The following is a 26,591-nucleotide window of genomic DNA, read 5'->3' as shown; positions in this document are numbered from 1 at the left end:
ACGTGACTATACCAAGCTTCGAAGTTGTGTCAACTCCAATAGAATTTACACCTGATGAGCAAGCGAACAATGTAATCACAGGCAATAATTACCCCATGCAATCAAATCCGTACTTAGCTCGCCAGCTTAGTAACATATTTGAACACCTCATCGATGACGAGTTTGGTATAAACACGTTTGCCTGCTGTAACGTTTTGTGTTTGCCATCTATAATCCAATGCACAGCAAGTTGATAGAATACTGAGTGATGGAGTGATGGAGCACACTCATTGTACTGCAGGTAATAATTTAAATTAAGCATCATATATTTTTTCAAATCATGTGTGCTACGTTTTACAACAAATCTCTATTAATGAAGCAAACTGTAGTACTTAAAAGTTGATAACCTCATATAACAGGAAATTTTATTCGGTATCTTCGGTGGAGTTTAGGTGGTGGCTCTTTTCCCTCCTTAGCGCAATCATATATACTTAATACTGGCTACATCAATTTGGCTATTACCGTATTTGGGTATTATTAGAGTTTCAATCGGTATGCAAAAAGATCAGGCCTGGTTCGTTACACCTAAGCAGAGGAATGAGAAGTGTGACGCGACACATTAATTATGAAAACTTTACATTTAACATGCTACTCCATACCGAGCAAAATACGCGCCAAGGTCAAATGCCTCCAGTTGTCAATCTCTAGCACATCTTGCTCGTCTACCTCTACTACAGTGCATGTTTCGCTCTGAAAACTTCCCATCTCCATCACTAGCCGTCGGTTGGCAAAGTAAAACATACCTGTTTCCACCAGTTCACCCGGCCAGTCCTGGCGTCGTGGGCGGGCGAAAGGATCGAAGTTAATCGCCTTTAAATGGCCAGTTTCGACATCTTCCTTCCAGCGCAGCTTATAGCTTCTAACTACACTAAATGTACACGCTGGTGCGTTTTCCATTCCAGCGTTCACACGCGAATGAAATAGATGAGCTGCTGTTACCAGATAGTGAGCCCGCAGAAACGGCGAGGTGCATTGAATTAACGCGAAACTGTGAATATCCGGATGTGCATCTAGGAACTCACGCACCGCATCCAATGATGTTGAGTGGTCCTGTGCGTGCATTGCTGACCGGGCAAACACTGCAGCACCAAGGCGATTAGCTTCGTAAGCAATCTGTTCATGATCAGTCGACACCCAAATTGAATCAAACACACCCGACTGGTGGATTGTGCCCAGAGCACGTCCTAACAGTGTTTGATTCGGTTGTATTTCGGCGATATTTTTCAATGGTATACCCTTTGATCCACCACGGGCTAGCACCAGCGCTGCGATCGGATGTTCACTACAACGAAAGGATTCAAAATGGGGTTAAAGAACATTATAATTAAGCATAATATAACTTCCACCAACAATTTACTACACCAATTTAGGTACTAACGAGTTAGAACAGTCGGTAAAACACGATTCAAACATATACAACAATACGATCAGTGTTGGGATCAACCCCATTTTAGATCTGTTTCGGAGTAAAGTAGATTAACACTGATGGTTCGTTGGCATTGCGCATGAATAGCAACTAACACGACGATACTACAAACACGCATCAGGGCACGATGCTACAAACAATACATACAGTTCTGTCACACCATGACGCCAAGACGCACACCATCACATAAAGTAAAGAATTCAATATATGAAATAATTTGCAGTGGAACATATTTTTAAGTAGGTTTTGTTCTCTTTTTATTTGCATTATAATGCGTCAGGTTAATGTCCTTTCTTCATTTTCGTCGGCGTTCACTAGCGTCTATGTTTTAGTTTCCTCATAATAAATTATTAATTGGTTTTTGCATGCTTGCTTTACTTAAACTTCTCTCAATATAGAATATATAATATATATTTTTATCTCAATATTCTTTAGCGCATTTTTTTTTTTATTTTTGTTTCATTGCTCGCATCTGCATTTGTGTTTGTTTTGTTTGTTTGTTTGTTTGATAGATTACTTGTTAAGTGAGTTTTGTGTTTGCTTCTTCAAAGTTTCTGCATAAATAGATTATGAGTTCGTGCATGCCTCGTTGCTGGACGCTTGTTAATAATGTGTTCATCTCCTACGATCGCATTTTGTTCATTTTCTCAAATCAAAAAGAAAGTTTCATGTTATTGCGCTCTAGGGTACGTTACACGAAGGCCATAGAGATGGTAAAACTCATCAACACGATGAGAGCAAACAGTTTGTTGTCACTACTACGTACCCTTTTGTACTGGTCTATTGGGCTAACATAACATTCTTTTCCGATCGATTCTCGTTAACCACGCGCAAAGTGTGTTCTAATTTATACGTTAAATCATTCATACATATCGTTGGTTCCGAACAAACTCATTCTTAATATATATCTACACAACTCTTTTATTACAAACAAGAGAGCGAAAGAAACTATCACCTAGCTGCCTGTTCTTAAAATACATATAATTTTGGTATAAAACAATCCCTAGCTCCTAAAACTATCAAATGAGTAAAGACTTTCCAATAGACACTAGCAGTTAAGAAGAAGCTTGTGAATTCGTCAATTGACGTCAAATTCAATATGATAGACCTTACTGAAAAAAATCATAACAAATATGACAAGATGGAAGAAGTTATTGAAACCCTAGCTACATCTTCTGAAATCTTTGCATTCGTGAAAACGATAATAGTTTGGAAATCTTTTGGTGGGAGAGTATGGACTCAACACACACCTGTGTGAAACAAACTGAATGTGTGGTTTGTTTTTGCGATAATCAAACTGAGAGCAATTATGAAGTAAGACTACATTTATTACCTGTTCTATAATTCTTTTGTTTATTTAAATTGTGCTTGTTGTCCCGTGCTTTGCCGTTTAAATTTAAAAAAAATCTGTATACCCACTTAGCTATCCTCCAGTACTCCCTACCCAGCACAGTCCAATAGTTGTTTTGTAGCTTTTATTGTGTAATTTGTGTTTTTAATTGTGCATATTGCGCACCTGTTGCTTTAAATGCCAGTAAGAAATAACTATTAGATTCTCTTTTAGCTCATATGTTTTATACTTTTAACAATATTTGCCAGTGTCTGTGTGTTTTCGCCCAAGAGTTTTCGCAACCATTACGTTGCTTATGGATTTTGAGAATGAATGAATGAGTGATACTTGGTATGGTTTATAAGATGCTTAATGTGAAAGTGTATTTTTATTCGTACTGTATTATTAAAAAATTCTGTAAATAATACAATAATTAGCAATCCCCGGAAGCGTCTTTTGACGGCTCTTCTTTTACGGTGTTTAGCTGTGTGTGCAAAATATTTGATTTTTGTTGTGTGGTTACATCGTTTTGTTTCATTAACTTTTATTCTTATTCTTGTATCGCTGTTACGATTTTGTTTTCACTAAGCTGTATTTTGGTAAGTCGTAAGATTTATGAACAGTCGTTTTTCACGGTCGGGTTATCCAAAAATGTGCAGCAAAATATTCTGTTATATTCGCAACTCGATAACTGTTTGTATCAAGATTGTATGTTTCTTTGCATAACTTCCTACTCAACAGTAAAACATTGCCAGGAAAACATTGCAATGTTAAATACAGCAACATTCCTACTGGCAATGCCGTATTTGAACCCGTGTTATAGCTAATGTAGCAAATCTAATTGATGCAGCAAATAGCAACAGCATAAATGAAATAGATACCTGTCTATCCTGTCTATGTTTCCATTGAATTGGGGTATGTTCTACGGGATTGTACAAATTATTTCCATGATATTTCAATACATGTTGGTCTACTCTTCACACCAGATACGTGACACTAGAAGTGTCCATATGTTGTATCAGGGTACGCATAAACGTCATCTCTTTACGGGCATTTTCCAGAATAACTTTTGGATCTTGTGATTGACAGCGTAGCAAATTTGGTGCAAATACCATCGCCAGATTAGATGAATCCATTTTTGTATTAGCAACAACGTCAGGCAACGAAAATTGTTGCAGGAAGTGAATCAAATATGTTAGAACCTGGAAAGGACAACAAGAAGGATTGATGGATTGTTTATAATCTGGGCCAAGATCAAAAGACGTTGTTTTTTAAACATGTTGTACACCTACCAATCGATTGATTTTTGGTAACTTTTCTACGATAGCAGCTGCTTCAGCAGGGTCTTCCGTTTGGACACATTCGTCGTAAAGCTCATCCGGAATCAGCGGATCGTACAGTTCTCGATACCACAATTTCAACAAACTCGCAGGAGCATGAGCATCTGAAATATTGTAATATTCATTATTTTTAACCATTTTAAACCAATGAGGCTCATGATGATGTTTTCTTACCCATCGTGCCTTTGTTTTCTGGAAATTCCCAACGATCGATAAGATTTTTTAACATATTAACTTCGTCGACATCTGCCGGTACTCTGAAAATCCCTTCAGTTTGCTTCCCGTTCAAAAGTAACACCTAATGAATAAAATAAAACAGATATATAGATTAAAAAGGTAGATTGAAATAGAGATGAATTATGTGTAATTGAACAATTTACAAACTGAAAGGAAATTTGAAATTCAGGTCATTTTTGAGAAATTCTAAATCATTTCGACTTACTTGTTCGGAAAGTGTTGTCTGTATCCAGGGCAGTTGGCGATCTGGAAACCTTTCCTTCTGCAGTTCCATTACTTCACTCAGAGTATTGCCGAACATGCTGTCGCGGAATATTTGCTCACGTGCCTGATTGATTTCGTCTTCTGTCGGTCGTTTAGCTTGTTTTCTTCCCGAGCTTCCAATACGATCCAATCGGCGGCATGCTATCGTAGCGTAGTGCGAAATCTGAACGTGAATTGGCCACTTGCCAACTTCTGGGAAGCTGGTTGCAAAAGACGGATCCCGATGCCGATTTATGTATCCCAGCAAGGCTGGTTGAAATGTAGGGGACGGTGGTACAAATGACAAACAAATAGCCATTAGTTCCCAGCCTCGAATCAACGAATCCCTACTCGGATTTTCTGTGGTCTGGCGGCACATTTGAATGTACAGTTCGTCCCGCAGCTGTGCCTGGCCCATCGCCATCGTAACGATATCTATCGCCACCGAATTTAAACTCATACCAATACGTGCCTTTCGATCACCCATGTATATTTGAACCAACTTGAAAAGATCCGTTGCCATTTTCTTGCCTGCCTTATCCCTTGCCAACGACAACATCGGACGGCTTATCGCGTTTGATGTCCAACTGAGCATATCTCTCACGGAAGACTTTTTCCGGAAAATGCCCTTAGAATGGAGGTTCAGATTATCCTGCGCGAATTTCTCGATGTCACACTCCTTCAGCAAAGCCATTTCTGCTATCTTTCCGTTACCACCAACTCCCGGAGCAGATGCCCCCAGTGAGAGGTTTTCCTGGAATCGCTGTAGCAACGTAGCTTTATTGATTTTGTGTGGCGGCTGTTGTTGTGGAGACTGCATTGCTCCCCCGAGTTGTAACTGCTGGTGGTGACCGGCCACAGCAGCCATCTGTTGTAGATAGGACGTTTTTGAACCAAATGTACTATTTGCACCGCCCATCGGAACCGTAGGTACTCCGCGATCAACAGCATCTGGCACCAAACCGGATGAGTCAAGAGCTGATCTCGCTCCCTGGAATGCAGCTGGCGGGAATTTGTGCAGTGGAGGATGATTTTTGACTGGACTGTATATTTGATCCGGCATGCTCTCCAACTTCGCTGTCACTTCTTCAGATCTATATTTGACCAAAATAAATTTAAAACATTCGAAAGGTAAGTTTCAACATCTACCTTACTTGAATAGCGTACTTCAAATACTTACATGTCTTCCTTTTCGTCGCGGTCGCCAAAATTAAACTCAAAATTATAGTATGACACACCGCCGTCCTGGGCGTGTCGGGCACCATACTCTTCATAAGGATAATGCGCTAAATAGTCACCGTGGCCGTCGGAATGATCCGAATCTTCATTATCCGGCTCGTGTCCCGAGAAAGAGTGCTCAGATTGACTGTCGGAATGAAACGAATCCGAATCCAGATCACCAAGCCCATAAGAACCCGACAGTTTCGCCTGTTCTAAGATGTAATGTTGCAAAGGGAGCAAATGTTCCTGCATTTCCTGTAAAGAAAATATCGATACCACAGTTGCGGTGAGCCATTTGACCGATCGAAGTGATAGATCATTATTATTGTTCTTTTTTTCGAAAGTATTACCTTATCCCAGTTGCAGTACAAAGGCGAGGTGTTGCCGTTGTCGTAATCGAAATCGAAACCGGTACCACCAGCGGTATTATGATTGCTGTAATTCTTGGACTTTTTTCCATGTTTTGCATTGTGCGATGATGAATTATTCGAAGCAACGGTATGAGTGGAACCGGACGACTTTTTCTCCAATGTTTGTTGTGGATCGAGCTGTCTATTGTGCCGGTCGAGATTGGACTGGTTCAGATTTAACGAAAAATGATCCTTGCCCGCACTGCCCTTGGAAGTGCTACCACTGTTGGTTTGATCCACAGGATGACTAGAGGACGAGGATGTCGGAATGTTGGGTGGATAAGGAGACTGTTTACCACCCACAGACACCGCACCTGGTGATATTTTACCAGCACGGTCTTGCTTCATCTTTTCTTGATATTTATCTGCTTTTCCCTTCAAACCATCCACACTGTATGGTTCGCTAGGATGATCACCTGTATTGCTGCTATTGGTATTACTAATTTTATGACTAGATTTGTTGCTGCTGTTGTTTTGGTAACTGCTACCGGGAGATAGCTCCACCGACAAAGCTGATGGTCGCTGCACTTTTACTTGTTGCTGCTGTTGAGGACTAATTGGGCTCTGAGGACTAGAATCGCTTGATTGCTTTTGCTGCTGCAAGGGCGATTTTGAGGACGTGGTGTGGCGCCTTCGCGTGATAGGTGTGTTTTCAACAGATTTGAAATATTTTTCATGCATTGAATCATCGCTTCCCCCTCCTCCACCACCCGCTGCTGTTCCGGAACCACCAACATTTCCTCCTGCTCCAGAGCCGGGTACATTACCACTTCCACCATTTCCGTCAAAGCTACCTTTCCGATGAGATCCACTGGAAGAATGATGACTTCCTCCGCTGCCGGAAGGACCATACGGTCGGGAAGAAATTGGAGTACCAAGAACACCGCCCACACCACTAGTAATTCCCGCAGATGACAGGAAACTACCCGATCTTGTAAGTGAGATTGATGATGCACTAGGATCTGAAAGAGCATTGGGGAAATTATTAATCCTTTTAGATTCTTTTTGAGCAAAACCATCCAGTTCAGCCGCAGGAAACTATTACTTACTGCCTCCATAATCGAAGCTTTCGTGCTTGGATACCATGCCCCCAGCGAGGTTACCATCTTTCGAGGTTGATTTTGAAGAGGAACCCCCAACACCACCGTCATGCATGAACTTCTTTTTGAACTGTGGCGTGCTCAACGAGTGTGATGGTGACGATAGGCTGCCAGCAGCAAGATCCGATGAGTTTGAGATCGAATACGACAGCATTTGGTGCGGTGGCGGTAGTGCTGACGAATGATGTAATGATCCAAGGGCTAACTTTTCGCTGCTGCTTACTGCAGACACAGCTGCAGTAGATGATGAAGGCGAGGGAACTACCACAGAATGCGGAATGTTGTGCGAACTGGAGCTTTCCTGCAGCATACGATAGCTAGCAAAATAATACACAAAAAAAAACATGATTCTTATAAGCGGATTATCAAAAACGGGATCTTTTGCGTCTCAACGATCACAAAAACCAAATATCACCACCGTTTAGTTTGCTTTCCTTCTATGTGAGATGATGCTGGATGAATATAGTGAAATTAATTTTGGACTTGTTTTCTGTTATGTTTTAGTCATATAGAATTCGTGAATGTGTCGACTGCCAATAGAGACGTGCAGACACTACAAACACACACAAACACATTACACATACAACTACGGGTGACAATGATAGCGGATGCAGGATTTATCTTGGGATCACACACGCACGCTACTATACATACTACACACCACCATGCACACCACCACCTCCCTCGCCCGAGTACGTATCTAGTTGATTGCGTTCCATGCACTTACCCGCTACTACTGTCAGGATTGTGTTTTCTACTACCCGTACCACCGGTGCTATGGCCATTCGTTGCATAACCACTGGAACCACTGCCATACCGCAGCAAACTGCTTCCCGTTGCTTCAGGAACGCTGCCCACAACGCCTCCGTGTAATCGCCGGTAGCTTCCGGACAGGCTACCCCCCTCAGGCGACTTGAGTGAGCTATCGGGATGTTGATGGTGGTGAAAACGCTGGTGGTGTTGCTGCGATGCGTGAAGATGGCTATGTTGATAACTGGCCGGATAGCGCTGACTGCCACGAACCGATCCAGAAGATGGCACAGACATGCCACCGTGTCTGCAAAATTTGTGTGAATCCAATCGACTAATCGAAGAGTGGCTGCTACCATCAGCCAACGGGGAGGTTAAGATTTTCGGTGGTAATCTGATGTCACCAACCAACACAAAAAAATCAACCCCATTACAACAACCCCCAGATGTGTGCGTTTTAAACGGCCAGAGAGTGGATGGTATCCCCGCAAGAAATGTGTGGTTTACACCATTGTTTTTAAGGGAAATTAAGTGGTGGCAGTGTGAAAGAGTTGCATGACAAGGACGAGTAGGAAGTTCGGGAAAATCAGGTGTGCCAGTAAGCAAGCCAAATGCCATTCAAAAGGATATGCACAAAACAGACAGACAGAAAGACACACATACACACAAACAAAATTACGGTACGATGGAAAGCATTGGAGTTGAAAACGGTGATAAATTAAACAACAAATTTTGTTGTTTTCCGTAGAGCCAAATACCGAATAGTCCGAACGAAGATTAGGGTGCAGGGATAAAAAATAATTTGGATTTTTTTGGGCAAAATTATGTTACACGGCACGAAATAATTACGGTATTACGAGAAATTGTGTTTACAAAAGGGAAACAATAGCAACAACATAATATGTTCAAATCAAGATACCACAAACCAATACAAAACATGAAAAAAAAATTTAATTTATGTAATAAAAATATTACGAAATCAAAAGTCGTCGTCGTCATGCCAGAAGACAGTAGGAACAAAACGATGCGAAAAGTAGATGTACGAAGACGAAGAAGAGATATCGCAAGCGAAGAAAAAAGAAGCATCCGAAAAATGTTGAAAAGAAAGAGAAAAAAAGGAAGAGAAAAACAACAATTCAAAACACAGAACAGAAAACAGAACAACATTGAGGCACTTAAAACGAAGAATAAATAAAAACTAATCGATTTTGTTCTAATAGATATCGACCTAAATAACTGCTGCAGCGTACATACATACTCGGCAAATTAAAATTTTGATAAAATGGGACAAACGTACTATTACAGATTTAGGAATATAACAAAAGGCTAGCAAAGTATAGAAACGGAAATAATTAATTTACACATTGCTGATTGCAACAGCAACAGTAAATATACGTAGAACTGCGTAGAATCGTTCTTTCTCGTTTGTGGTCGCATTGCAAAACGGGATTCTAGTGGAAGTATAGTAAAAAAAGGCGTATCACACTCGTGTGGTTCCGATGAGACTTACCTATGCTGAAGGCTGTGTCTTCCCTGTGGACTGGCCAGAAGCTCACTGTTACTGCGTTGATCCAATCCGCCACCGCCGCCACGACGGTGGCCAGAGCTGGAGCTACGATGGTGATGATCTCTGTCACGGTAATCCGTGACGCCTGTCGTCGTTCGATGTCCACAAGATTTTCCCACCGTACCACTGCCACCCAATTTCGATGCTCCACCGAGTGAACCTAGACCACCGATACCACCTGCGGTGCTTCCACTACTGCCCGTTCCATGGTGGTGATGGTGGTGATGATGATGCGGAAGTGTTGCATCTTTCCGATCGCTAGGATCTGTGTTTTGCTTCAGGGTTTGCAGCTTGGCCAGAGGGATAATATCACAGTTCTGTGGCCGATGCCAAACGGTTTTCTGTGAGGCAACATTGTAGTAGTAAAAGCGACAGGTATTTGTGTCAAACAGTTCCCACCACTGCGATGCATCCGTACGTTTGATAGTTACACCCTAAATGTAAAAAAGAAAATGTTATAGAAAAACAATTCTCACAAAAAAACATTTTTGCATTAAAATGCTTCAAGTTACGATTGCATTGTTGTTAAATTTAAACATTTCAAATGCAATTAATTTTTTATTGATTTTATAATCCATTACTTTACAAAGGACAGTCAATAAGTTAATGTAGTCATCTATAGTAGAAAATACATAATATCTTAGCATTGGCACCTAATAGAAACCATTATAACAGTTCAGGTAAACGATTGCAGCATAGTTTGTTTTTATTGATACTGACTATTACACATCATAACACATCAATTTCATCAGTCGCAATACTTTCGTGTTATAGCTTTCAAGTGAGAGTATGAGTACATCACTATCACAATTAATCTATTAGATAACTCAGTTACTATAGTGTAATTACCGTGGAGATCAATCAGCTTGCTGCAATGCTGGATCTCTCACCAAAAATCATTGCTTCTCGACATGATTGATAATGAAATTATTTTTTTTTATGAAAAGCGCACACCTCAGCAACAAATATATCCTGCTGCTTTAGGCTATTTTGTATCTCATCATATATGATGTACTCCAAATGCTAAACAATACAGAGATAATGGATTTTTTTCAATTTCTTGAAGCATACGTTCAGGGATTGATCTACAAGTAAGTACATTTGAAAAGATTGAGAACGTTTTAGTAAATTTAAGTCTAGTTTATAGATCTTTTTTTATTAAAAAAGACGATTAAAAATCTTTAACTAACCATAATGCCGCGAAGAACGATTGCTGTGTTGTGCCTTTAAATATCTATAAATGTGACTAATCACCATGAATTAAACAAAAATACATAAATTGCAAGAGAGAAAAGGAATAATAGAAAAGGAGTAGCAAAAATAAAACAACATACAAAATTTTGAATAATAATTCTATAAAAGATCTAAAAAAATAACACCATATAGAGACAGGATAAGGCCACAGAGAAAAATATTTTCTTCCAAAATATTATTTTTTTTTATTTATTAAACTTTATTAAATAATATTACAAAAAATTGATCCGATGAAAAGATGTAAAAAATATCGGTAACAGAATTCGAAAAATAGGATAAATAAGCAGCTGAGGAAATAACTAAAGCAAAAACAGTTACAACCAGTAACTAACTGTAAGCTATTGAAAAACCGGGGATAAAATGAAAATATAGTCGTTTTTCAAAACCTAATACTTGAAGAACTTTATAAGTAACTTCTGCGTATGAGAATGCAATGTTTTTCACGTTTTTAAGATCAAAATTACAATATTTTCATTGTGTTATGCTAATTGAGAAAGATTGGTAATATTTTATTACAAAACAAAGTTTTTGCGTTTCAATCATTATTTCTGAGTTATTTATGCCGTCACCGAAGATCTTTACATTGAGGACGTGCTGCAACAGTAGAGCCTCTAAAGTGTCTAATCTAAACTAATAATTAATACATTCGTCAATGTATCCCCATTATGTCCAACGCACGCAAGCAATTTCTGAGCACATTGACAAAATGTAGAAATGATGGAACTTGTTGGTCAATATGAATCAACAAATTAGATGCATAACATGCACAACAAAGTCAGCCAGTTATGTTATTCATTCGTGCAATTAAACGTACAAATACCAATTCATCAGTGGCGATTCTCGTTTGTCAATTTCGTAAAATTATATGTATATTCTGTATTTTTGGACTCAAAAGTTATCTACTACGATGACAACATTCTTGCAACTTGCTATTGTTCCCGATAAAATTAACTTGGCCGAATAAATTTGCCAAAACGGGTCGCTTAAACTTCAATTACAGATCATTCGTTTGATTGATGAATACATATGATTAAATTTGCAAACATCCATTATAATAAGAAACTATTGAAATTTTTTACTATTAAAGATTGACTAAATCATATTCTATTCATATAAAAGACTCGGAATAGAATTTATATAAAGAAAAACAAAAAACAGGCGTAATCTTACGGCTACAACGAAATAATCTATCTATCAGGCTATGGAACGGTGTCGCTGTACTGTTGTTTGTGTTGTATTTTACTCAAATACGTTCAATCCACCGGAAGTGTAGCCAACAGCTGCCAGTTCAAATGCCAGTTCAAATGCTGCCTACTCAATGCTAACTGAAAAGCAGTCTAGCGGATGCATCATGGTAAGCCACCCGACAATAATCTTAAGGTCGGAAAACAAACGCACTGCGACTCACCACGAATAAGGCGTTAAAATTCGGTTGCATAAAGTGTCGTCGTGTGCGCTTCCAAAAACTTATGCGGTTAACCACCAAGATACTATGACAATCAATGCGTGCGTGCGTGCCAGTATTCTTTCATGTCTCTCGTTTCGAGAATCACGGAGAATCTCGCAAAAGCAAGCATATGTTTGTATGGGTTACTTATGTGCCCGCATGTTGGTGGTGCACATGTTTTGTTGTGTTTTTTTTTTGTTCTTTTACGTTCATTTGAATCATTGGTCGGGTCGGACCCTTTCCTTTTTCGTATTTTACGTTTTTATGCTCTTTCTTTTTGTTAGCTTCTCATTTGGGAATTTCTCCCTTTTGAAGATTAAAAATAATAAACCAAAGTTTATCAGTATCACGGAGTTGTCAGCACATAATGCCATATGGTTACAGTTGCGATAGCTAATTCCAATAAACATAAAATATGCACGTTTTTACGCAACTCATAATTAGTACAAAATTCAAAGCATATCCTGCTATGCGAAATCAAAAAATCACTGAAAGCCAAGTCTTGAACGGTTGTTGTGCCAAAGAAGAAGAAAGAATAAATTCTGATACAAGATGCTTTACACAAGCGTCAAGAGTTTGACTTAGTTTTACTTCCAATTTGATGCATGTATGTAATCGCCAATCAACGTATTGCAGCAAAAAAACACACACACACACACACACACACAGGAAATGATTTCGACACGCGAATCAAATATAAGGATGAACAACTCCACTAGCCCAACATACCCAGACAGTGGCTGTATGGTTAATGCAAAGAAACAAAGACACGGCATTATCTCGCCGACGTTAATCCAACCGTTACTGACATCCCTCTGAAGTTGTCAATGCCCGCTCCGCTACATTAATATTTATAAAGGACGATTGCAGAGAAAACTCAAGCGCCAAGCGTCCAAATCGTATGGACACGGTTGACGGTACACAAGTAGCCTTCCTAAAGTTCCCAGTGGCAACGGAAATAATTCATTACTTCCGTTCGGTTGATGGTGTCGGTGCAGCGACTGCCAATAGAAATATCCGCTGAATAATCACACCACGGATCGGTTTTGGTATGCGTATGGTTGAGGTTTTTGGGCTACCTCTCAATAAAAGAAGGCTGGAAAATGTCTGAAAACTGTTTTTAAGTTTTTCGTGAAAAAAACTGCAGATGAACTAATTACGCTTTCAAAGAGTGATTCATTCGTCGGTAGGATATCACCTACATTTTTTAAAAATGCTGTATTTTAGACAACATGGCATATTATTAAAGAAATTATTCCCTTGTTTGGATCAATTTGCTAACCGAGACAGTGAATACATTGCAATTGTGTTTATTCTTTCGCCTTAGACCCATAGCCATAGCGATAATGCAATGAAAACATGTCCTCTTATCAGATTGCTCTTTACTGAATACACTTACACTCTTGAAAACAAAATACGATCATATTGCGGAAATAGCTGGCTGTTTCATTTGATTCTGTTGCTTCGAATTTAACTTTTTCTATTACAGAAAACTATAGAACACAATAATTTGTTTAACAATTTGAAATATAAGAAGGACATGAAAGCTGCATCTTTGCCAAAAATCTACCTACAAAATATATTGTTGAATAAACTTGAGATTTAGTAGTAAAACTTCGACTATTGTCCAACAGGCAGCGCATCAAGTGTACCCAGCATGAGAATTGTAATGTTTGCACAGCGAGCAAAATACTACTTTCCACGATTATAAAGGCCACTCGAAGGTTCGTAAGTATGGAGATCATGAGTAGCTGACCAACTTTTCCCGATTCGATGTTAAACAAAGCGCTCGTAATGGAGAAAAAAAAATCAACCAACCGTAGCAATACTCGACGACCGCAGCGACGAACGATGCCCTGTGGAGGCCAACCTTCAAAAGCTGTTCGGTTGGTCGATTGGCCGTTCGGTCGGCCGGTCGCTAACGGGTTGCTCTTCTTTTCTTTTAACGGTCACCACATACATTGCCATGTTGAAAGCAGCCTCTTTAACCGCTAACTTGGCACAGCGTACCAATAGGGCTAATGTTGTGAATGCAGAAGAGCTCAATCGATCGATCGATCACCACCTACAATTCGTATTTCCTAGAGAATTTTGTTTGACTTTGCATGCCCAAACAGCCAGATGTCATTGCGCCTTCTTTCAATTGAAGAAAATCAATGTATGGTAATGATATTTTTTAAAGAAACCTAAAACCTTTAAAAGGGAACTCAACGCTAATTACATGAAGAAATCGGTAGATCAATGTGCACAACACAACGTGCAACCGACTTGCACATCGAAGATATTAGTGGGGATAAACCCATTTGCTGGCTTGCTTTCACTTTCTTATCATCACCATGCTCTGCTGACACGCAGCACTGTCAAGATGGGCGAGTAAAACTGTTAGCAATGTTTATACCCGACCTGCACAGAGAGATCATGCTAACGCGTGCTGGTTCGTATTTAACGCTTCCTTTCTACCAGATTTGTTTCCTCACAAGGTTTCTTTGCCTCTTCTGCAGAAAAGCAGCCAAGAGGGTCGGTTTATTAATATCCGGTGTAACAGGAACTTCACATTCCGTTCGTTTCATTGAATGCCTGTCATCTAAGCGTTACAAATAACTCTATACAACCCTATACAATCCTATCTATACAGTCACAGCTGCCCATGCTACTATATAAAGAATAAGTCGTTCATTAATGTTACTAAAATGACACCCGGACAAAACTGAAAGGGTCTAAAAAATCGTTTCCGCTTATCGAGGGTTCTCTTGATGCAGTTTTGTAGTTTAAAAATCTTTACTTAGTTTGTACTTGGTGTGTGTGCTTAGTTTTGTGCATTTTTAGAATGCTAAATGAGAAATATATATCTATTACTAAAAATTACAACAAAAAAATATTATTTTCCCTTAAACCATCAAACTGTTGCACATCCTCTACTTACAAACACACGGTTTGTGGATACTCTAATGGAACAATTTGAAAGATCTATGACTATAGTCAATCGTTCTACACCACAAGCTTGTTTGCTACAGATAATACATTTCGTAAAAGAGAATGACTGGAAAGCATAGAATAAATCGAATACGGGTAAAATTGAAACCATTCTGTCTCCATTACGTCCATGTTTGGTAACGTAAGAGCCATATTACGCATATGTATAAGGCCGCATCGCAAATGGATGATCACATCACAAACTGCGAAACGTATGTAGTCGTCGCTTCTAAAAAAAGAGAATGGGGTAGATGATGAATTTGCTTCAATTATAAGTGGCAATGATAGACCAATCATTCTACGGTTCATTCGATCGCCTGTACCATTAGCATTTGCATCAGCTATGGTCGCAAAAACTACGTTATGTGTTGGGACTGCTGGGAGGTACTTTCCTTTCGGTAACGCATATTAAATTAATCGGCTTTGGTAATCGCGTTTTCTTATTTTACACAATAAAAAATAAAAAAAAAACACCGGAGAGCAAAAACAATAATCGAGATCGATTGCACTATACCAGAGTGAATTGCAGAGGAAGTCTAGACATTTCCATTTGCACCATCATTCTTAACACACTTCACAATGGATTGACACAATGATAAGAACACCATATGCAAGGGTTACATAGAGTGATATAACAATTAGGTGGCAGTGATAAGCCTTGAATGTTAATCTTAAAACATTACGATCAATTATGACACAACAAACAACAAACGCACATACAGCTTAGTGAAAAAATGTTGATAGCCAGTTCGTAGTTGTCTACAGTTACGAAATTTTCTACGCGAACATTTATTAGATCTATTCGTTCAGGATAAACTATTGAGCAAAGCTTGGAAATAAAAATGCAATAGGCATGTGCTCGTATCCTAGCAAGTATACCTCGAACAAATAACAAACAAGGAGTATGTTGCAACAGACGAAAGGTTACATTACGCTACGAAGTGAAGTACAACAGTGCTCTCCAACCTGTTTAGTATCACGGACCACTTAACCAAACATATATACATATTTTCCGCGGCCCACATGTATTTAGGACATATATTTGCAGACTTTGTTCAAAGCTTCTTGATGTTTTACTCTTATTCTACACATGCCTGTGGGAAAAAAAACTGTACAATATGCATCGTAACAAGCTATTCATTTTAGAAAATTAATTCTTTCGCGGAAAACGTCTGTTTGCGCCACGGACCAGAAGTTGGCGACTCTTTTACATTACTCTTTTTTGGCAGCTTCAATCCTATTGGTTCATACTCTAACGAGCTGACCTAGTGGACGGAAAAATCAAGGATTAATATATAATTAACAAGGAATATGGCTCTTGAATCTGTCTCATCTAGCCACAAATAAATCATAAATCGGCTAATTTGGAAAAGCTTGGCAAAAAATCACTTCAATACTGAAGCGCATCTAGGTTGGGTCCATGGTGACTCTTAACTATGAGGGTATTACATTGCAATAGTTATGCACTGGTCCGTGCACCTAGATACATCGTCAAATAGCGCGACGCGATGTGAAGCAAAAATAGATGATATTCGATAATATTCAATCAGAAGTGTCCATACAAAAACAATCTGTTCCACGTCTAATATTTTCATGTCATGAGCGGGCACGTGAAAAATATTATGGAGTATTATCGCACCATACAGGGTGACAGTTGAACTAAGTAGAAACGATTTCAACCAGGCTACATCATCAAGGAAAAATTAAAGCTAACGCATTGAAATCCATGTTCGATAGTCATATATAACGACAGTCCTCATTTCTTTTTACACACTTCTAAATATTAAAACGGCATAAAAAATGAAAATGTAATCATATTTATATTTATCTAATGTAATAACGTATTTAAATTACGAAATGCTTACTGACACTTATTCTCATTTAAAAAAAAACACACCACTATCTCCGTATGCACAGTGTTGTCTGTTTTTAACTGTTAAATTTTGGTTCGGTTCTGGGGTCGGAGATCAAAACGTGCCATAGCACAAATAGTTTGATGATTTTGTATGACTTTGGCCGCTTTTGTAAGTTTTGGTTACATCGTGTAGTTTAAGCTATACAGGTCGCTCGTAAGGCAATTGAAGGCCGGTATGACTGCGCTAGTCACAGGGTCAAGGAAAAGCAGCACATGTTTTGTAAAAAAAACTCATCTAGTTTGTTTAAAGTTCCATAAAAATGAATGCTAACAATTGCAATAAACACTATTTAATATATTTGCAACACCATGGATAATTGTAATAAATATCAACTCTCCCATATAAACATTTACTAGTGTTCCAAAAAGTAAAAAAAAGATTGTTGCAAAAATTATCAGCATTCCATGCTCTGAGGACGACTCAATTTTCACAACCTCCGATCAACCGAGCTTTTTTTAAATAATTTGAGGTCAAAACAATCACGTTTGTGAGCAGCAAGCACAATTACCGACATCACTAATAATAACATTCAATTAAGGCTGCTTTCTTTGCCTTCCAGAAGAATGGAAATCGGGTAAATATGTCCGAAGAAGCCAGTTGATTCCAATGATTCATAGCGGTTCGGTCAAATAGTGATGCGCGCAAGACTATGCTTTTTTCTGTCTATCGGTACATTTCGGCAAGAAACGATTTTTGTTGTTCCTTTTTCGGAAACACGTAATTCTATGCATTCTATGCGGCATGCGGATCAATCTGTTTGCGATATACACCAAACATCTTCCGTTGCAACGGCTTTACTAGAAGCATGTCAATGGCGCACACTGGCGAAAGCAAGCTCGTGCACCTCACTCTAGTTTATTTTTGTTCAATATTTACATAAACATCTGGAAAAAGCAATGTGAATTCATTGCTGGTGTACGGAGCCTCCGCTAATGGAGAAGTGGTTGTTGATTGTTGACCGAGAAAACGAGTACGAGAAAAACGATTATCGCTACCAAAGGAAGCACTCTATTGGTTCATACAATTTTCCATTGAATCTGAAGATGAAGATGTACCAAATCTTTTCGAGAGTATTCAATCCATTTGATTCGCAAAAAAAAACATTCACAAAATCAGATAAATGGCTTAAACCCGTAGAAAAGCCGATAAAATGCCAAATAATAAGGAACTAGTTCCTTATTTTATCAATTTTTTCCTTCCATTTTCTTAAGAAAATGAAGAAGCTCTCTAAAACTAATAAGCTTTTTTAACCTATTAAACTTCATGAAGCCTTTTCATTCATTCAGAAGTACTTTTCTTATAAAAATAGATATAAATTCATCAAATAAAATAAAATGCCATTATAATTCCAAATATAATGCCAAATATAATTATAATTATAATATTTTTAAAACACACATTCTTGTGGTAATTCATCCTTCAACTTAAATGTTTTATATTTTATGTCATATTTTGAGAATAATACATGATGATGTCCCACCTCTTTCCCCTTCACAGAATAATAATACATGATACAAAGAAGACTTTGATGGATTATCAGGATCATGCTATTCAAACGAAATTGATTACCGACTAAGGCATGTCGTATCCATAGACGCAGATGCATTTCACAATTCTTCCGCCTGCATTTAATAAGTTATTTCCTGTGTTGTCTGTCATTTTCATCATTGTCTGCTTTATTATTTGAATTTTATTTTTAAATTAACTAACAATTCAGCTCAACTAGCACACTCTAAAACTCTGAAGTAATGATAAGTTTACAGTGTATACAGTTGTCAGCAGGTTAGATATTGAGGAACATGATCAATTTGAAATATAGGTAAACATCTTTAGTATAGCCCAGGGGTTGCAAAATTTTTCAGTTGGTGGGCCGAATTGTATTTCAAGTAACGCATAAAGATAGTGAAAATACTGAACTTTTTAACCTTTACAAAGTCATTGCAGGCCGCATTATGAGCTTACGAAGGTCACATGCGGCCTGCGGTCCCTAGTTTAGTGACTAAACACATGTGTCTATTTAAAATACGCGCTCATCAGTGGTTAAATAATTAAGAATTAAAATAACCTTCCGTCATGTGGATGGCTAGTACACCTTTGCCTGTGAATAAGTAAACTCAAGTTTTAAAAATAACATTCTTTTGCCATCATTGGCCTCTGGCTGTAGTCTAAGCCACGGAAAGCCTGAAAAGACGATGGACAAGAAAAAACAAACAATCTGCAAGCCCGTAAGCAAACAGAAGGCAAACAAATAATAATCAAGGTCAAGTTCCTTTACGAATAGAACCCTTTATTCACATAAAATAGTTAGAACAACTTTGCTGTGCGTCACGGATGTTCGTTTTGGTACTGTTAAACAAAAACAGCTGTACAAAAATATCGTTCCATTTTTGTCCTCTTGTTTATAGCGCTTCTCAACCGTAGTCAATCTAAGCCAGTGGTCGGCAAAGTACGATTTGCAGGGTTGCATGCGCGACTTCATATATTTCATAGAAATTTCACTAAACTCTATTCTCTTCTTCTACTTGGCGTAACGTCCTACGCGGTCATGCCGGTCTATACAGGGTTTCGAGACTTATTCAGTACCACGCAGCCGGATAGTCAGTTCTTGCCACAGGGGGGCGGTACATTCTAGACTTGATTTCACGACAACATGTTGAGTCTTGCGAATTGGCTATTGTACCATGGGACCGCCCTTGCATTGTACATGCCTTCACTGTACTTGGTAATTACAGGGTTGCTCAAGCCAGCTCAACATCGTAACACTCTTTTTCGAACACGTTAAACGATTGTCAACATCGTACATACAAATCGAATCCGTAAACTCTTTTCGATTTGGTAACACTAGGTGGTTTTGAATGCGTAAAATCCCAACTCGAATCTGGAAAATTTATGTTGGCTGTCTTGTCACCCATTATACATTTTCCAGATTCGAGTTGGGATTTTATGCGTTCAAAACCTAGTGTTACCAAATTGAAAAGAGTTTACGGATTCGGATTGTATGTACGATGTTGACAATCGTTTAACGTGTTCGAAAAATAGTGTTTCGATGTTGAGCTGGCTTGAGAAACCCTGTAAGTAAAAACATGGATGAACATTTGGCCAAGCACCATGTCAATCTTGAGACAATAACACAGCACTACAAGTGAAACGATGTCAATATCGGCTCCTACGGAAAGTGCGAAAGGCGAACGTTTCTAAACGCTGTATGTTTGACGTGATCATTGATCGTTGCATTTACCAACCAATACAACGCACCTCCAAGCAGCAATACAAAAAAAAATCGCCCGGAATGTTACAGCAAAAGTGAAACGTTACAACGACGCTTCACTGGTCCACGTAATGCACTCTCTCTCTCTCTCTCTCTCTCTCTCTCTCTCTCTCTCTCTCTCTCTCTCTCTCTCTCTCTCTCTCTCTCTCTCTCTCTTTACAAGTACACTATCTTAACAAAACGCGCCTCTACCTCGCGTAGCGATGCTCTTATTTTATGAGTAGCAACGTAGCTCCTTATAAACACATCATTGCAGACGCTTGAAGATCGGACATATTTGTACTACTAAGAAATTTAAATAGTGCAGCATAATGAAACGATATTTACAGTCGAGTTTTAAAATTGCATCAGGTTCGTATACTTAAAAGTGCAATGTAGCTGACAATGTTCTGAGCACAATATCGCACAAAAGCACAACACTTTAAAATCACTTTCCCTTTTCATACTAGTTTTGTTTTGATTAACCCTTCAATTTAGTTGTGCGTGTAAGTGCTTGTGTGTCTGTTTTTCTTTTTGTCTCTAATTATTGTCTAAATTCGGTCACATATTAACAATGTGCTAAACATGTTCTGTTTGACCATCATTCCAGACTTCCGCAGGTAGTCCCAGCGAGAATAATTTGTGCGAATATTTATTTTTTTTAGTTTGAACGCATCATTATGTCACGCACGGGATAGTAAACTCAGTTAAAAACAGTTCGCTGCAGTATTGAATTTGCACATGCACTGAACTCATGGCTTTCAATACGTTTTCATTATTATAGAATTAATGTTTGATACATTTTTAGTATTGTAAAACGATGGGTTCTTGCATAGTAGAGCTAAACTCGAAACAAAGTATAGTCTGTTCTTTAGTTACGCGGATTCGGAGATACGCGGTTTTCTAAATTTGACAGATTAAATGTCAAATCAATACAATTTGCTTCAAGAATTGTCCAGTGCAGGTAAAATTACATAATTGCTAATAAATTTAATCCTCTTACAAGCGAAAAAAAATCAGATAGTTGTGCACGAATCATATCAAATAAATAATAAAGTGTATAAAACTACTTAATTGCATAAAAATACCAAGAAACCAATTGTATTTTGGTCAAAAATCGCGAAATTCGACTTAGGGGAAGTCGGGGTTGGTTCGACACTGCGGGTAAGTTCGACACCTTGCCGTTTTTGTATTTATAGAACTTTTTGAAGACAAAAAACTTATACATATTATTTATGTCAACTGTTTCGAATATTTGAGTCACATTTCACTGATCAGAAACCTGTCAATTGTCAAAAAACAACAAAATAAACACATGGTGGTTCTGATTGACAGCCGATGTAAGTTTTTACTTCTGGGACTTAAGGAATTGTGGCGTTATTGCAACAAAATTATAGTTTCCGTGTTAATAGTATTGTTTTATAAATACTATTGATTAGTTCTGTATCACAGGGCGTAATTTTTATATTAAACTATATAATATAAAATGTCACTAAAACTTGTACGGCCAATGGGGGTAAATTCGACACCCCACTTGGTAGTAGTGTAATGCTTATTTTTAGCATGTTAACTTTTTTATATCGTAATTTGAAAGTGCCTGTATTTTATACAGATGTCCCTTAACGATGTACGACAAACGTAATAATCAAGCTGAACAAACACGCAATTAAAAATACCGTAGAAGCTTTAAAATTCAAGATGTCAACAAACCTAGGAAGTTATAATTATGGAATTTAGCTATTATTCTCTCACAGAACGTTTGCCAAACTCGGACTCAAAACATGTACTTTGTATATGGTTGGCTTATGAAAATTAATATTGTTATGGCTTTGACCGTATTTTAGGCTGACTTTAGGCCGGGTAGGCTTAACTGAAGAAAAAAATAGTCGCTGGTTTGGAATCACATTGGCCGATGTTCGACTTTTGGCTTTCGAGTTGGCAGAGAAAAATAAAATTGAACACTTTTAGACTTTATAAAAAAGAAAACAGATTACTGGAAGATAGCTGCCAGGTTGATTTTTAAAGGGATCTTTACCAATCATTCCGTAAACCAGATGCTATCGCCGCAGCTTCTACTATATGGAGTCTGGTCCGATGCTATTTGTAATGAAATTTTAGTTCTTTTTTGTAACTTCATTTTTTTCGTATATTTCAATAATCAATTCAATAATTAATTTTTCATAAAATTGATACGAAATACTTTGCTGAATTTCAATGAAAACTACAGGCCATCAGAGGTCGTTATTTTAAAAGCTAAAACTAATGTGTCGAAATCACCCCCAAGGTGTCGATTTTACCCCATCATGGTGTCGATCTTACCCGCACTGCAGTCGTGACGCAACAAAAAACACACTTTTTTATTTTTTTCAAAATGTTATCAAAATCAATCCAGGAACCGTAGTTTCTCGTAAGATGGTACATAATAAACCAATAGAGCTTTTTCGATGTCTACTAGTAAGTTTACAGTGGTAAAAGTATTGCAATCAGAGGAAAACCTTAAGGTGCCGAAACTACCCCCAGTTCCCCTACGCGAATATTAGAGTTACGCTCGGGATTCCTCGGGAACGCACAAACCATGTAACTGGGGAAAAGACTGTATACAGCAAATTTTCTAAATTTGCTTCAGTGAAGTTTTTTACTGAACGCTATTCAGTAATAGATAGTTTTGCTGAATTTTAGCATTAATGTCATGTTTTAAAAAAAATTGATTTGGTGAGCACTTACAGACACCACGATAAAATTTCAGGTGAGATTTCGGCTTGCTGGATTAATGCGAAAGAATTGGCAGCCGTTTTGGTTGTGTAAAATCTTCACACCACTGTGCTGTTCTTGCTGAAATTTCGTGGTGACCGTGAGTACATTCCAAATCACCAAACTTGTTTTGACAAAATACAACAGTTGAAATCTTAAAAAAAAAAAAAACTTTATGAAACTGGGATGAACATGAGCAGAACGTGTATGTGTATGTTTAACAGTTGTTAGTGTGTATGTTTAACAGTGCGGCGGTCCCGTGGTACAGACGTCAACTCGAACGACCCAATAACATGCCCGTCATGGGTTCATGTTTAGAATGGACCGCCCCCCCCCCCCCCCCCCCCCCCCCCCCCCCCGTAGCAAGGATTGAATATCCGGCTGCGTGGTAATGAATTAAGCCTCGAACCCCTGTATAAGCCGGAATGTCCGCGTAGGACGTTACGCCAAATAGAAGAAGAAGAAGATGTTTAACAGTTAACCCGAAACCCATGAACTATTTACTCAAACAAGAATTGTATCTCTATTAATCTTATTATAATTATTATTGTTTATTTCGATCACAAATACTTAAAATCACTTACCTCAGGGGGATCCCACACGCACTCGCCTGTCGTCAAATTAGCATACATATGTTCCTTGGTTCGGGGCTCGATAATTTCCACCCATTCCACCCTATTCAATGATTGAACGAAAAAGAAAATGAAAACAAAGTTAGTTAAGATGTATTAGAACCCTCCGCCGAAACGCCGAACTGATTGGGGACATCACAAAATCGGTCACGCCTCAAGATTGCCCCCGGTTTGAGCAGAGTTGATAACAACAACAAAATTGTTAACAAAAATATTCACAAAACAAATCATTGCAAGAAACTAACATCATAAAAACAACATCCCAACGCATCCTAGTCACGTCTTTTGCTTGCTCGCGTTTACATCACTTGCTGATCGATCTCGTTGAAGGTTCTTCGAACAGCACTGCACAGAAAACAACAAAAGCATGCACGCTTGCCAAGAAAAGGAAAGGCTTGCTACGTTCTGTGGCTGCTTGAACGTAAACACAAGCGTGTTTTGTATCGATTTTGACTCTGTTCCATGCCATGCCGAATCTCAGCTATACCAGAAGGCAGCAGAAAGCAGCTTAAAACGAGACACGCTCTCGCACGCATTGTAGCAGCTGTGTTGTTCCTGGCGACTCGCCCTTTAAATAAGGGCGGCGCACAAAATTATCATCAACAACTCAGAAAGCCGCTACGAGCACAACGCTACAAACAACTCTATCCGACACGGCGCACGCAGAACGCATGTCGGTAACGGTCGTTGGTATTGGTGTGTACGATGTGCCGGAAAGAACAGTAAGAAGAAGGTGTGAAGCTATCTATCTGTAGTCATCGATGGGACATACGCACCTTTCTGATGATGTTGACATTTTGTGCTGCCGATTGTTTTATCCAATCTGTAATCGAATGTAGCTCGCTGCGACGTTCCTGAGCGCTTTAAGCGTTTAACCGAATATGTACGCACATTAAGTTATCACGTATTAGCTAGGGCACAATAGAATAATCAGATTAATACACGATGATTATGCGCGCTACTAGCTGCCTATGGCTGCTGCTACAGCATCGCAGCTATCAGCTATTGATTCGCCGTTTCGTCTCGTTCCATTCTTTTCGTTATGCAGTTCAGCAAGCACAATACTATTTGAAATCGAAGGAGCAACACAAGAAAAACGCTTTTATTATGCTCCGCAGATCACATCAGCACGTCACAAATTGCGAATAAAGCAGGGTTTTGCTTGCGATACGAAACATGGCCCCAACCGGCGTACTATAAGGAGGGCGTGAAATCACCCAAAGCATGGGATAATGCACGCACGCACGCACGCACGCTCACACACTTGCACTTACACCAGACACACGCCACACAAATACTTTTACGTACATCAAACTAGAATGGCCGAAAATAGCAAAGATTACCAACGTCGTCGACAGCGCACTATCTCGCATTTTTTTACTCGCGCTAACACACACACACAGGCCCCAACAAGCAGCAATGTAAAGAAGACTCCCAATAAGGCAAACACTTTTTTCCACCAGCTATTCCACTAGCCCACCCAGGCCTCCTGCTAGCCAGGAGCAGATTTTCTCCACGGAAGCTAGGAAACCCTACACCATGTACCAGAGCGCTAGGCTGTAAGCGGAGGAAATTGCACTTTGCTGATCAGAACATGAGCATCTTTTCTTTGCACATTTGATACGTTTTACACAAATTGTCATTTTTCGATTGAACACACATACCAACCTTCATCCCGGCAAACACTTTTCTTCTACGTTTCTCTCTTGCTTCGGTTCACGGAAAAAGCGGTTGCGGTATCGTTTTGTCGCACTTCGCACCCTTTTCAAGCGATGTCGCTGGCACTATCGCACCGCCGCTGCTGTTTTTAGTATTATTGCTAGTGCGCTGCTCACATCGCTACGTTCTCTCTATCGCTCACACACACTGCCGCCAGTGAGATAGCTGTCGCGCGTGCTCGTGGCGGCGAAATGGAGAATGAACGAGGCCGACGAACTACCAACACCGGACATGCAGCGATGGTGGCGGAAGGGAAGATAGAAAGGAAACAGCAGACAGCACAAGAATCGCCGCACTGCGATTCGTCCCAACACCAACCGGACCTCTTCCAGCGATAACGCTTGCTGAGACGGGGACACCGCGAACGGGGCACTGGTACAGTAAACAGATTTCTGCTACATTTTTCACCATTCGTACAATGCTTTCATACTGGCACACAGAAAACGCCTGCCAAGTTCTTGCACGGTACCTTAAAGCGGAACCATACTTTGGGAAGCACTGGAATCTATATACCCTAGCAAAAGTTGCACTATGTCAGACACCGCTTTCTACACACCCTCTCAAAACAACGGTACCACTGCAACTCCTTCCTGAGGTTGAAAGCCACACAAAGGCCAACGCAATGCTGCAATGCTGTGGAAGTGCGGAAAAACCCCTCTCGAGTAACGCTAAATCAATCTTTTCACGGCACTAGATTACTAGCTAAGCACACTTTTCATTTACCCGACGCTTCGACGGTAAGTAATCTACGCGAACTGCATAATCCAAGAGTTATTACTTCTGCTGTTCACACTTTTTCTCGAACAGCAGCTGCACACAGTATTGTTTTTTATGCTACCACAGAGGTTCAAATCAGGGGAGCGAGTGGATCATGAGACGATCAGGTAGGCTCATTGGATCTCACAAGAAGCCATGTTAGTCAACAGCGAGCTTTGGCAACGTCAAAATAATTCTGAATTGTTAACACCATTTTTCACCATGTTTGCACG

The 26,591-nt window shown here is 39.2% G+C and overlaps 2 protein-coding genes across 14 annotated transcripts; both read right to left on the bottom strand.

The window, feature by feature from the left end:
* Positions 1 to 140: 140 nt before the first annotated feature.
* Positions 141 to 1,506, bottom strand: LOC121603499 (N-acylneuraminate cytidylyltransferase A). The gene is made up of 3 exons (XM_041932308.1): positions 1,418 to 1,506; positions 783 to 1,321; positions 141 to 564 (listed from the first exon to the last, which is right to left on the bottom strand). The coding sequence occupies exons 1-3, from the start codon at positions 1,486 to 1,488 to the stop codon at positions 545 to 547; spliced, it is 630 nt and encodes a 209-aa protein (XP_041788242.1). The 5' UTR covers positions 1,489 to 1,506; the 3' UTR covers positions 141 to 544.
* A 766-nt stretch (positions 1,507 to 2,272) lies between these two features.
* LOC121603496 (hornerin) lies at positions 2,273 to 26,475 on the bottom strand. Of its 13 annotated transcripts, XM_041932300.1 has the most exons (13): positions 26,326 to 26,475; positions 25,158 to 25,197; positions 24,660 to 24,794; positions 23,836 to 23,926; positions 9,607 to 10,097; positions 8,074 to 8,490; positions 7,296 to 7,663; positions 6,187 to 7,208; positions 5,796 to 6,091; positions 4,578 to 5,709; positions 4,310 to 4,433; positions 4,088 to 4,239; positions 2,273 to 3,997 (listed from the first exon to the last, which is right to left on the bottom strand). In XM_041932300.1, the coding sequence occupies exons 3-13, from the start codon at positions 24,677 to 24,679 to the stop codon at positions 3,773 to 3,775; spliced, it is 4,338 nt and encodes a 1,445-aa protein (XP_041788234.1). In that variant the 5' UTR covers positions 24,680 to 24,794; positions 25,158 to 25,197; positions 26,326 to 26,475; the 3' UTR covers positions 2,273 to 3,772. The 13 variants fall into 13 exon arrangements, with proteins under 13 accessions (XP_041788234.1, XP_041788226.1, XP_041788228.1 ...); XM_041932292.1 differs by having other exon boundaries at positions 24,660 to 25,440; XM_041932294.1 differs by having other exon boundaries at positions 24,660 to 25,197.
* Positions 26,476 to 26,591: the final 116 nt, after the last annotated feature.

This window comes from Anopheles merus, chromosome 2R, assembly GCF_017562075.2.
Source record: "Anopheles merus strain MAF chromosome 2R, AmerM5.1, whole genome shotgun sequence".
NCBI classification, from domain to species: domain Eukaryota; kingdom Metazoa; phylum Arthropoda; class Insecta; order Diptera; family Culicidae; genus Anopheles; species Anopheles merus.
Note: the sequence above shows the minus strand (reverse complement) of the source record. Positions and strands in the feature narration are given on the sequence as shown.

What these genes read in the sequence shown, in the direction of transcription:
- LOC121603496 (XM_041932291.1), bottom strand. Translation starts at nt 24,154, where the DNA reads ATGCGTTGGGATGTTGTTTTTATGAT. An exon ending in CGCGACGAAAAGGAAGACAT is followed by an intron (nt 5,710 to 5,795) that starts GTAAGTATTTGA and finishes GGTCAAATATAG; the next exon opens with ATCTGAAGAAGTGACAGCGA. An exon ending in AGACAACACTTTCCGAACAA is followed by an intron (nt 4,434 to 4,577) that starts GTAAGTCGAAAT and finishes TTTATTCATTAG; the next exon opens with GTGTTACTTTTGAACGGGAA.
- LOC121603499 (XM_041932308.1), bottom strand. Translation starts at nt 1,488, where the DNA reads ATGGGGTTGATCCCAACACTGATCGTATTGTTGTATATGTTTGAATCG. An exon ending in TTTACCGACTGTTCTAACTC is followed by an intron (nt 1,322 to 1,417) that starts GTTAGTACCTAA and finishes CTTTCGTTGTAG; the next exon opens with TGAACATCCGATCGCAGCGC. An exon ending in GGGTGAACTGGTGGAAACAG is followed by an intron (nt 565 to 782) that starts GTATGTTTTACT and finishes TCCTCTGCTTAG; the next exon opens with GTGTAACGAACCAGGCCTGA.